Source organism: Electrophorus electricus, chromosome 12, assembly GCF_041902795.1.
Source record: "Electrophorus electricus isolate QZ-2024a chromosome 12, ASM4190279v1, whole genome shotgun sequence".
Taxonomy (NCBI): Eukaryota; Metazoa; Chordata; class Actinopteri; order Gymnotiformes; family Gymnotidae; genus Electrophorus; species Electrophorus electricus.
The window spans coordinates 20142268-20155000 of record NC_137508.1 but is presented as its reverse complement, the minus strand read 5'-3'; the positions used below and the strand labels follow the sequence as shown (position 1 = coordinate 20155000).

The window sequence follows — 12733 nt, the reverse complement described above, 5'->3', positions numbered from 1 at the left end:
GGCTTATTTAGCTTTCCTTTTCATTTGACACATGACACTAGCTGAGGTGTTTCAAAAGTAGTCAAAGGTAATGAAAAATTACTTTATGGACTTCCTGCATAAGCCAGTAGGGAGAAATCTGGGGTGAAATGGAACTGGTCATTTCTGCAAATTCACCAATCTAAAATTGACAAAGAAGTAAAATATTTAAACTGTGTGATGATTTTGCAAATGGTTCAGGAATTGTAAAGAAATGTGCATTAATGCAGCTCTCTTCATTTCTCAACAGGGTGCTGTGAAAACCATTCTTACTGGCTTTCAGAACATACTTAGTCAGTCAGATCCCTGCTATAAAGGTGTGTATTCCTACAGTTCTAAAACGTTTATATTTTGGATGGGTATGTGTATAACTCAGGATTATCTACCATAGGTCAAAACTGAACTATTAAGCAAAAATGATTTGATGGCCATTGTGAACTTGAACTACAAAAGACTACAAAAGGGGAGTTCTGAGATTGGTCAGCACCTTCATGCAACAAGTTATTGGTGCTCATAAGATTAATTGTGTAATCGTGTTAATATTTGCTTGATGCTGCAGTCATTCTACAAATTAGGATTTGTCAGTAAAGTAAATTTCTTAAATTGAGGCAATGTGTGTGGGACTGGTTTGTTTCTGTGAATGTATGTGGGTCTAATAGATGCTCTGTTCCCTGTAGAGTGCCAGACAGTGCTGCTGGAGCTGTTGGTTGCCATGGTGAGCAGTAGGATCACAGCTGAAGAGCTGGCCTTATTGATCCGTCTCTTCCTGGAGAAGGCACCTCCCACTGTAAGTGCTTCCTCAGTTTACATTCCAGTGAACGGCCATAAACTATCAAATACACTTTTAGCAGGATGCACATATTAAGACTAGAACCAAAGGATGGAGTACTTGCATAATGTCTAAAAAATCCTAATGTACATCATTTCTATTGGGCATTTTAAGATTCTTCATACTCATTTTTATAAGTTCACATAAGTGGTAGGACTTGAACTGATGATAACTACTCAAACATCTTCAGGATTACACCACAAATCCAGAAATCTTGATATGCTCCTGCTACACATCCACTCACTTGGATGATTGAAACTTTTCATGTACTTCTAGAGTTTCAAAGATGATGTATTTAGCTATTCCTGTCTGCTGCTCCTCTCACTGTAACTCTGATGTTGCACTGCTAAATTGACGCATCATAGTTTCATAGTTTCACTCCAGCCTGGCTCACTGTAGTTTCCATACTGTACTGTAGTTTCACCCAGTTCTTGTTTTCACCTCTTTTCAAGGAGATCTTGCTGAAAGGCCTTCTCCAGGTGGTGGAGGCTAACACAGATACAGAGCCCTTGCACTACCTGTCCTTCCCTATGCTCCTGGATGTTGGCCTCCCAGGCACCAGCATCTCTGTAGGGCCAAAGACCAATGGAGTGACCGTAGCCAGAGCAGGAATGAGCATGCTGTGGAGGGGCAAGCTGTGTGCAAGCAGGGCCGAGGGCGATGGACGGCCTGGGCACTTGCGTGCTTCCCCCTGGCACATTGCTCCCCTCCACCTTGCTTTGGTGGGGCAGAATTGCTGGCCACACATGGCCAGTGGCTTCAGTGCCTCACTCTGGGTACGAGTCATGAAGAATGAGGATGAGGAGGAGCGGCTATACAGAGGTATGAAGAAACTTCCACAGGTGTTGGTTTTAGTGCTTTTGCCTTTTCCTTGCCTTATATGAGTGATGATCCACCCTGCATTTTTTTTGTTGTTCCTTCATTGATTTGTTTTATTCACTGACCACATTATTTGCTTGCACCTTTACACTCTTAACAGTGCAGCCACATTTGACTGTGTATGTTTTTTGTGACTGCATATTTCAGGTGAAGAGCTGAGACGGGATGACGCGGTCCAATATGGGGCCTCTCAGTTGGATGAATGGCAGGGGGAGAAGGGCCTTCTACATGTTCTCTCCTTGGGCTCCAAAGCTTTGATGCTGCAGGTCTGGACAGATACCTCTACTGGAGCCTGCACCTTCAGGTATCATGCCATAAAAGATGTGAATTTTGTCTGTGCTAGTGCTTTTCAGAATATATATTCCTGGTGTTCCCATTTTGAGAAAGGTTGTTTTATGGATTAATGATGAATGAGCTATTCTACTGGATTTCTGGTTGAAGGATCTGCATTGATCCCAATGATGAGATGAAAGCTGGTCTGTTGGCTCAGACTGAGTCTGATGAGGGATTGCTGACTGCAGGCCACTGGCAGCATTTGGCACTTACCTACACACAGCAGCCTGAGGGCAAGAAGAACATTCGTGGTTGTGTGGTGCTCTGGGTGTGTGGCATCAAGTAAGTGAGCTGTAACATCCCACACAAAAGCTGATTCGATCGATTTGAATAAACAATGCAAATTTCTAGACTTGTATTTTTTGATGACTGCATATTTAGCCAACCACATAACTTTAAAAGACTTTGTTGACTGCAGTGCATGATCATTTCTTGTGTTTCTCTAACATAAATGTAATTGTAAAAAGATTTTGGCGCAGAAGCTAGTCAATGCTGAATTGATATTCTTATAAATTAGTTTAGGGCAGCTATAGAGCAAAGTAGCAAGTAGAATCTTTGGGTGTTTCTGTCTAGTTTGCATTTATTTAACTTGGTAACAACAGTAAAATACAACAAAAACTACAATAAATTCCATCTGTACCTCCCTCAGAAAGTGCAAGGTCTCACTGGACTACACGCTTCCTAGGAAGTCCAGTCTGTCATCTGATAGTAACAGGACCTTCTGTATGCTGGGTCATTGCCTAAATGCTTCAGATGAGCTGCCTCAACTTGTGGTCCCACGCATGGATATGGGCACCCTGCTCCTGTTTAATGGTAGGACTCCTTGATGCCTCAGAGGTCCTCTTCCACAACCCCAACCATCCATCTTTTTGAGACCTTGTTACATCTGGGTTTGTTTTTGTTTTTTTTGTTTTTTTCCCCCATCTTTTGTGAACCTTGGCTTTTATTTTACATGTCATCTTCAACAAATAACCATATATTTGTTCAGTTTGTGTTGGTGTAGTCTACCATTGTGGATGATTGTGAGCTTTTTATTTTTATTTTTGAGGTGCTAATGCTGATGTGTTTCAGGTAGCACTGTGTTGCACTACATCAGTGTGACACTATGCCTCATGATTAGCTTGACCAGGTGAGGCCATCACAGATGTGATTGAACTTATTGTTGTGAGTTGTACCTTACTCGGGTATATTTAGGAGGTTGACATTCTCCATAAGGGGAGCTAGTAGCACTTTAGTATGGAAGAGTCATCCTTGGCATTAGTAATAGTGTTCTTGTGTTTTGTTTTGTTTTTTGGCAACAGTAGACTTATCCCATTGCAAGCATGTTGTGTTTATTTCACTACTGAATGGCTATGTTGGCACTTGTTTGGTGTTGTGTAATGTTCCTTTCCTTTCTGTTCTATTCCTTTTACCCTGTTATGTGGGACTGGACATCTTTTTCAGTTCTTTTTGATATTTTGTGATTGCTGATGGGAGGGAACTGGTCACTGTTTGTTTGTAGCTGGTGTGTCTTCTACATTCCCACAAACAGAGAATGCTTCCTGAGATAATGGCTATACTGTTGCTTCTAATTGGCTATGAATGATCCTAGTCTGGCCATCGCTAACCTGCCAAATGCAGGAATTGCAATTGGAAGGATAAATGTCTCCTGGAATTCTTCGTTGACTTCCATTTCTGTCTTAACATCAGTGATCATACACTTTTTGTCCCTTGTTCCTATAGCATGTTTGATCTCTAATGGTAATTAATGGTAATCTTTCAGATCAGTTTATTATGGAAGATTACCTCTGCTAAATAAAAAGCAATACTTGAAGGTAAACTTTTAAAAGTGCAATGATAATTATTTACATTTGCTTTGCTTTGCTGTAAGCATTTATCATATCACAGTTAAAACTACTGAAATGGTTGTTTGGCCTTTTTTGGAATTTTTGCATGCATTGAAAGGCAACTGTTGCATCATTCCTAAATTAAATTCAACATTCTTGTGCCATTATGAAAGACTTTGCACAACAGGGTAGATCATGCAATAGAAGTGATCCATATAAATACAATGCACATTATACACTATATTGCCACATGTATTACTCACCCATCCAAATAATTGAATTCAGGTGTTCCAATCACTTCCAGTGCCACAGGTGTATAAAACCCAGCACCTAGGTATGCAGACCACTTCTACAAACATTTGTGAAAGAATGGGTCGCTCTCAGGAGTTCAGTGAATTCCAGCGTGGTACCGTGATAGGATGCCACTTGTGTAACATGTCCAGTTGTGAAATTTCCTCGCTACTAAATGTTCCACAGTTAACTGTCAGTGGTATTATAACAAAGTGGAAGCAATTGGGAATGACAGCAACTAAGCCACAAAGTGGTAGGCCACGTAAAATGACAGAGCACGGTCAGCACAGTACGCAGAGGTCAACTGCTATAGACTGCCAAACTTCATGTGGCATTCAGATTAGCTCAAGAACAGTGAGTAGAGCGCTCTATGGCTGAGCAGCTGCATCCAAGCCTTACATCACCAAGTGCAGTGCAAAGCAGCGGATGCAGTGGTGTAAAGCACGCCGCCACTGGGCTCTAGAGCAGTGGAGACATGTTCATTGGAGTGATGAATCATGCTTCTCAGTCTGGCAATCCAATGGATGAGTCTGGGTTTGGCAGTTGCCAGGAGAATGGTACTTGTCTGACTGCACTGTGCCAAGTGTAAAGTTTGGTGGAGGGGGGATTATGGTGTGGGCTTGTTTTTCAGGAGTTGGGCTCAGCCCCTTATTTCCAGTGAAAGAAACCATTAATGCTTCAGCATACCAAGATATTTTGGACAATTGACTTTGTGGGAACAGTTTGGGGATAGTCCCTTCATGTTCCAACATGACAGTACACCAGTGCACAAAGCAAGGTCCATAAAAACATGGATGAGCAAGTTTGGTGTGGAAGAACTTGACTGGCCTGCACATACTTTATATAGTTTAAAGTTATGAAGCATTTTTACTGGCCACACTACATTAATAGCAATTTCTGTCCTGTATTGAACAAATGTTAGTTAAAAATAGGTTTATTAAAATTTAATGACCACAGATGTTGGTCTCTTCCAAGGCTCTCTCAATTGTTGTCTTTAATATCAGTAATCAAAGCCATCTGCATGCATCAGAGTAGAGTAACTCAAAAATGCTGTGTGCATAAGTATAGGGCAGTGGTATCTCAATGGTTAAGGTACTTGACTTGTAATCGGTTCAAGCCCCTCTGTTGGGCCACTGAGCCTTAACCCTCAATTGATCAAGTTGTATTCAGTCATAATTGTAAGGTGTTTTTTTTTTTTTTTTAAATTAAATTATTTTTTTAAATTATTATTATATAAAAGCGTCAGCTAAATGCTGTAAATGTAAGTATTCATGCCTTGTGCTGTGGAAGCTTTACACAAATGAAAGATAACTACCTATGCTCAAATGGTTTGTTGTCACTTTTATATTCTAGGAGTTGTTTATAGCTTGGTTTTGCAGTTAAAAATGCATACTTATGCTGTATAAAATGTTATATGAGGCAGTTTTTATATTGTTTAATGATATTATATTGAAAATTATATCAAACCTGAAAACATGTATAGTTAAACCCTTAGGCCACACCTGATTTTCCTGTTTTGCCAAGAATTGTTTCTCTTTGTTGTTTTAGGCTCCAAAATCAACACTGAGGAGGCTTTTTATCTTTATGCCAGTGGCCCTGACCTCACTTCCATCATGCCATGCAAGTATGGGAAGCCCAGCGGAACACTCTCTAAATATGTTACACAGGATGGTCTTCAGTGTGAGCAGATTCGGGAACTACTGATGAGAAGTTCTGAAGTAGATGTGTCGCTTCTTATCGTAAGTTTCAAACTGCCTCAAGATTACATACAACATGACCTCAATGTGACATGAGCTTATTGAATCTTTTTGTATGAAAATATTATGACAAGAATTACTAACTGAAAAAATGTTTGCATAAGTATCTGTCCCTTGTGCTATGGAAGCTTTACATAAATGAAAGATAACTAGCACACAAACTGGCTTACAATTAGCATCTACCTGTAAATTAATTTTTAAATGTTCACCTTTGGATAAATAGATAAATAAATTATAAATAAATATTTTCCCCACAGTTTTACCATGTGTACACTGTGAAACTGGAAAGCTGTGAAAAATGAAAACCAAAGAGAATTCTAAGGACATTAGAGATAATGCTGGATATTCACAAGATAGACGAAAGCTACAAAGTAATATTCAAGTATTTCAATTACCCAGTTAGCACTGTTGCATCATGTGTGAGGAAGTGGAAGCTGTATCATACTACCCAGGCACTGCCTATAACAAACTCAGCATCAGAGCAAGATGTGGGTCACTGGCCATTCATCAGCAAACACCATCCCAACACTGAAGTATTGTGGTGCCAACCACATGTTGGGGGCATGCTTTTCCTAAGCAGACATCTTGTTAAAAGTATTGATGGGTAGTGCAAAATGCAAGGAGATGCCGCAAGACAACCTGCTTCAGTTTGCTAAAAAAAAGTAAAAATAAAAATAAAAAAGCTTGGGAGAAAATTCAGCTTCCAGCAGGACATTGATCCTAGGTTGAAAAACAAAAAGGTGCATGTTCTACAATGGGCAAGTCAAAGATCTCAATTCACTCTAGAATCTATGGCACTATATGAAAATTGCGGTCCACGTGGGGAAAAGAGCAGCCTGTATGAAATGAAGCAAATATGCATGGAAGAATGGGTGAAAATCAAGTGTCAAGGGTATGTAAAACAAGTAGAAATGTATCCCAAGAAATTTGACACTGTTGCAACAAGGCATTGTTCTACCAAGTTCTAGTCTGAAAAAGCTAGTAGCATTTTTTTTTCTAAGAGCTACTGACATGTTTAATAGTTTGGAAAACAGTACTGACTAGAACAATCTGTGTAACTAATCTAGACAAATTTGATGACTTTTAAGAGGGTTGAATACTTTTTCAAGGCACAATGTAAAGCTGTCTCCAACCTATGATGCCTTGAGTGTAACTGAAATGTGCAAGTCTTTGTATGAAAAGAAACCATTTAGATTTGTGCAACACAGATCTTGCACAAAACCTGTGGCATACATTCTGTGTAATGCAGCTGCAAGAATATTGTACAAGAGATATGAAAACCTGTGAAATACATTACATGATGCCCTTGAATGACACAAGCTCCATACCAGTCATTATAGAAAATAGTGTGAATACATGATGAAAATATGATTCGAAATATCAGTTCCAAACTACCTTATTGTACTTGTACAATGAGATATTTTATTTTGTTCTACAATTAAAAACTGGTTTTAACCAGTTGAAGTGGATATTACTGTCATACCCTTAGAATAACAAGTGTCAATTTTGTTTGAGTACTCAAAACACAATATTGCTTATTGAACTAAGCCCTCCTCCACTGATGTTATGCTTTAATTAGCAGCAGTTGTTCCTGGGATTCACATGCAAATGTATTGTGGACTGTGTAATTATGGAAATTATTTGTTTTATTTGTTTTATGATAACAGTTAAAGTCTCCCAGTGATTAAAGTGCAAGTGACTGTTTGCTCAGAAGCCATGAGCAACCTGTAGGAATTGATTTAACATTACCTCAATGACAAATCTTACATCCTCTGGTTTCAGGAGAGCCTGGCAGTTGTATACTCACCCAGCAGCCCATCTGTCTACACCATCTATGAACCCGTCATCCGTCTGAAGGGCCAGGCCAAGACACCTGTCCCTACCCAGAGGCCTTTCAGTGTTAAAGAGGCACAGAGCTCCATGCTTGAGCCTCCTTCACTCAGGAGTCTACAGGCTACCCAGCCCCATGGCCTCCACAGCTGCCTCCATATGATTGGAGGCACTGGTGCATTCGTCTTCCTCTTTGCTCGGGTAATTGACTCTCCTCACAGACCTTGCTAAGCGGTTTGGAATTTTATCATTTTTGACATGTTTGTCTGGCAAACTGGTGACTTTACCTAAAACACTTTTAGTGTGTATAGAGGTAATTTTTCATATTTGTACACTGGTTTATAGAGTTAACTGTGTAATAGTTTAATAAAGCCTCTTTCTCTTCCTCTTTCTCAATTAGGTGGTGGAGTTGAGTAATTGTGAGAGAACTCAAGCACTGGCTCTGCAGGTGCTGTTGTCGCTTGTCAAGTGTAATCAACATCGCATACACGAGATGGAGTGTTGTCTTGGTTATTCCATGATTCATCAGGTCCTTATCAAGACTAAGTGCATTGTAGGATATCATATTCTTAAGGTGAGCATACATTAAACTTTCAAGACTTTGTAAGCAATAGCAAGAATTCATGTGAAAATACAATAATATTCTCTACATCTTTGCTCAGAGCTTGTAAGTTGCATTAAACAGTGCAGCCTGCTGGTTATGTGTGTTAATGCAGGCAGTTTGTATAGACTCTTCTCTTTATTCATGCCATGCTAGGCTTAGTGTTTAAGTGTAAGTGCACATTTTAGCTTGTCAACCTGTTGCTGAAACAAAGACACTAGAATTTACATATTAGATTGGCTAGAAATACGTAGTTATGACAAATTCATAATTTAATCTTTATTTATTTTTAATCATTATTTATTTAATTCATTTCATTTAATCCAGGGATAATGGATTCTCCTGTTTTTTATGTAGATATCACATCCTATAGAAACATATAATGGCTCGATCAGTTTATCTACATGTTCATTATCTACACACATATTACATCTTCAAAAGTTGATAGTTTATTAATTTTGTTTGTATGGATGCCTATTTAGCCATGTTTTCTGATGATGCCATTTATTAGAGCCTAAAATACTATCTTGAGTACTAACCTAGAGTATTATAAGAATGTTTAAATCTAATGTTGTATCTCCATCAGACTTATCTGATAAAATCTGTTTTTTTTTTTAATACACAGAGTTAACATGAAGTTATCCTGTCTTCTGATAGCTGCTAAATAATGCATGTGTAATGATTCTAATAGTCTGGCCACCTCATAAGCCTAAATATAGTCAGCCAGGAAATTGTTTCTCCTGGCTGTAGAAACCAGTTCAGCTCAATTCACTTCTTTTGACACCATCACAAAGCAGCTGTACAGGCACTCAGGTCCTTAATGAAGAAGAGGCAACAATGGCAATGAAAAGTTCCCTGAGACTGCACAAGGAGAAAATCTTGAGAGGAATCAGAGCTCAAAAAAGAAACTATGCCTTACTGTTGATCTATTAAAACTGTTAGTAATATGAATATCTGGCGATATTGGACAAGTGATAGGAAAAGCTTAAAAGAATTGTGGCTCCATTGCCACACATGCCCATAACTAGTGCCATGGGCCAAAAACCATTGTTTTTGCTAACTCTTTTTCTGTACCATCTATACATCTATGACATCAGGTAATTAATTACAGCTGTGACTGTCCCACACTCTTAAACAGGCCCACCAACATTAGTCCAGCTTTAAGGTTGTAAAGGCATAAACTGGCATCAAATCTTGGCATCAAATGAAGAGAATATTGAACTTCTGTACATCCCAGGAACTCCCAGCCCTTACCATGACCTCACAGTTTCCTTTGAGAACTCCCTGGTATCACCATCTGAAGCTGCTCGTAGCCTAGGCATAACTTTGGACAACCAGTTGTCATTCTCAACTCATGTTTCAAATCTGACCCGGTCTTGCAGATTTCTCCTTTGTAATATATGAAGGAGTCGGGCCTTTCTCTCACAGTAAGCTGCCCGGTTACTGCCCGGTCTCTTGTAATCTCAGAGCTAGACTACTGCAACTCGCTACTTGCTGGTCTTCCTCCAAGAGCCATCAGAGCTCTACAACTTGTCCAGAATGCAGCAGCATGACTGATCTTCAATCATCCGAATTTTACACATTCACACAAAAAAAAGTCGATGCTTGCCTACAAAGCCAAAAATGGACCAGCCCCTTTATACATGATGTCAATGGTCAAAGCCCGATCCACACCTTGAATTCTTCAAACCTCAAATATGGGTCATCTTGAAATACCATGCTTCAAGTCTCATGGAAGACAAGCATCGAGACTATTCTCTGTCCTGGCTACTAGATGGTGGAATGAACTTCTGCTTGCTGTCTGGACAGCAGAGTCCCTTGCAGTCTTCAAACGCAGACTGAAGATCCATCTATTTGTGGATTATTTAAATGATCACTGACCCTGCTCATATGTTGACTAACTAAAACTCTTGTACTTGTTGTAGGGTATTGTTTATTGCACTGTAGGGTATTGTTTATTGCACTGCTCCTATGTTAACTACCTCTAGTACTTAATGTTTATTGCACTGATTGTTGCCTGAGATAGAGCTTATGTATTTTGCACTTCTAGGCATCAGCATTGATCCCTGTATTTCTACAGTATTCTAGTTTAAAGGTAACTTGGATTCTAGCCTACTGTACTGGCTAGGATGTATTCTCTGAGTAAATGACAAGGCACTTTTGTAAGTCGCTTTGGATAAGAACATCTACTAAATTCCGTAAATGTAAATGTAGCATTTTCCTTATTCTAACAATATTTTACCATTTATACCAAGGATTATTTACCTGGTTTATAATGTTATTTAAATGTTGCATCAAAGGATTGAGTCAATAGTGCCACCCAGGTTTTTCACCACTTCCCATAATAGTGAAGTTAATGATGCACTTGAAGTACTATTGATTGGACCAAGTTAGGTAAGATGGAGTTGACACGTAGTCCTTAATTAAGCAGTTCTTGTCCTTTAAATCTGTATTCTGTGCATGTGCATATATCATGCTTCTGAACATGAGACCTTTTACCCTCCACCCCAGCCTCTGCTAGATTGCATATGGCTTTTTGTTTGTTTCATCTTTTGTCAAACGTATGTCTGTTTTTGTTTATTGCCATGCCTTATTCAGGTGGTGTCTTGCCACAGTGATCGCACCACCTGTATGTTGTTATTATTTTGCCTTTATAAGCATATTGCGTTTCTTTGATTGTCAATCATTAGTAATACTGTTATGTTGGCCTTTTTAGTTGTGGTTAGTGTACTATTATATTTGGTTTTATTTTCGTTCATTTCATTGTACTCTTCAGTTCGAGACTTGATTTTGCGTCCTCCTTTTTTCTGCACGTTCTTCAACTGTGACACCCTAGTTCTGGCTTTTATTTGATTGGCAAATATCAGTTTAATGACCAGTGCTACATTTCATGATTTAGTCTTGATTTTCATCAACTTTAAGAATTTTCTTTTCAGTTTATGATTAATGCAAATACAAAATAAAGTATAGCTGAACATTATTTAAAGCACCCTTGATGTCCACATTTATTCTGAATCCACCATGTAAATTTCCATGCTTGCATTGGTAGACTCTGCTGCATGGCTGCTGCTCCGGCACTATTCTAACAGTGGGAGTGGATGGCCAGTGGCATCTGGACACTGAGTCCACTGCTGTGGTGCAGGACCTCAGACTGCTCTCTGAAATACTACTGGACTGGAAGATATGGGCCAAAGCTCAAGTACACATGCTCACAAACTAATGGGCACACATTTCTTTTTATATTGAACCACCATATTTACATGGCAAAAAGGGGAATTATTAAACCATCAATATTCCCCCCAAAAAACAATAGAATGCTTACTGTTAATGTCCTTTGCATATGGTAGGGTGGAGTGTGGGAGACTTTGCTGGCTGCTCTGGAGATCCTGATCAGAGTGAACCATCCTCAACAGACATTCAACATCCAGCAGCTTCTTAAAGGCCAGGTCGTGCACCGCTTCCTGCTCACCTGCCAGGTTCTGCAGGTGAGAGCCACCATTCAGCACCTTCACTTCCCTATTCTCTTGTGAATTCCCTTATACCATACACATAGATGTCAAGAGGAAACTCAAAATGATAGAAAATCTGTTTACTGTGTCTTTGCAAATGCCAAAATAAATCAAATAGGTTTTTATGATAACATTACCTTAGTGATTTTGATATGCCAAAATACCACTGAATGCTTGATATAACCTTGCATTTCAAAAGGATAGACCTGCATGTTTAATTTTTACATTTGTTAAACCGTGGATGCCTTTTTGAATGGTCACAAAACACTAATGAATGTCCAATATAGCAGGTGATGTAACTATTCATGGTTGGTTAGAATATGTTATATTGTAGCCATTTCCAAAATGATTTGCAAAAACTATTCAAGTTTCAAGTGGCCAAGATATATGCCTATGTCATATTAAATCCTTTCTCTTCTTGTATTTCTATAACCACTATCCTCCATTGCCTCTCATAGGAGAATCGGGACGAGCACCTCACTTCCATCCCACAGGAAGTCTGCCTTTCCTTTGTAAAAATCATTCAGGAGGTGTTAGGCTCTCCTCCCGACTTGGACCTGCTGCGACTACTCTTTAACTTTCTGTTGGCTGTGCACCCACCTACAAACACCTATGTGTGCCATACACCTTCCAGCTTTTACTTCTCCTTGCATATTGGTGGGTCAACTTATAACTGCAAGAGGATGGATGGATGGATGGCTGGATGGAGTCTCTGTGCAAAGACTTATTTATCGTTATTAATTAAACATTATTTTTGTCAGTTAACACCTATGTAATTTACCTCAATGATTACAGCTGGAGACATTAGATATCTGGTAGTGAAATGTGTCAACCGATAACATAAATCTCGTATAAACATT

The 12733-nt window shown here is 39.2% G+C and overlaps 1 protein-coding gene across 7 annotated transcripts in view; it reads left to right on the top strand.

The window, feature by feature from the left end:
- The window catches only part of lyst (lysosomal trafficking regulator), an 83350-nt gene that overhangs the window by 35264 nt on the left and 35353 nt on the right, over window positions 1-12733 (top strand). For all 7 annotated transcript variants that reach the window (XM_035531776.2, XM_035531775.2, XM_081725122.1 and 4 more), the window contains 12 exons: window positions 269-335; window positions 696-805; window positions 1300-1669; window positions 1874-2030; window positions 2168-2341; window positions 2709-2872; window positions 5725-5915; window positions 7716-7964; window positions 8164-8337; window positions 11414-11563; window positions 11712-11849; window positions 12332-12530. In XM_035531776.2, the coding sequence (XP_035387669.2) occupies window positions 269-335; window positions 696-805; window positions 1300-1669; window positions 1874-2030; window positions 2168-2341; window positions 2709-2872; window positions 5725-5915; window positions 7716-7964; window positions 8164-8337; window positions 11414-11563; window positions 11712-11849; window positions 12332-12530 (2143 nt within the window). The remainder of the gene's footprint in view (window positions 1-268; window positions 336-695; window positions 806-1299; window positions 1670-1873; window positions 2031-2167; window positions 2342-2708; window positions 2873-5724; window positions 5916-7715; window positions 7965-8163; window positions 8338-11413; window positions 11564-11711; window positions 11850-12331; window positions 12531-12733) is intronic.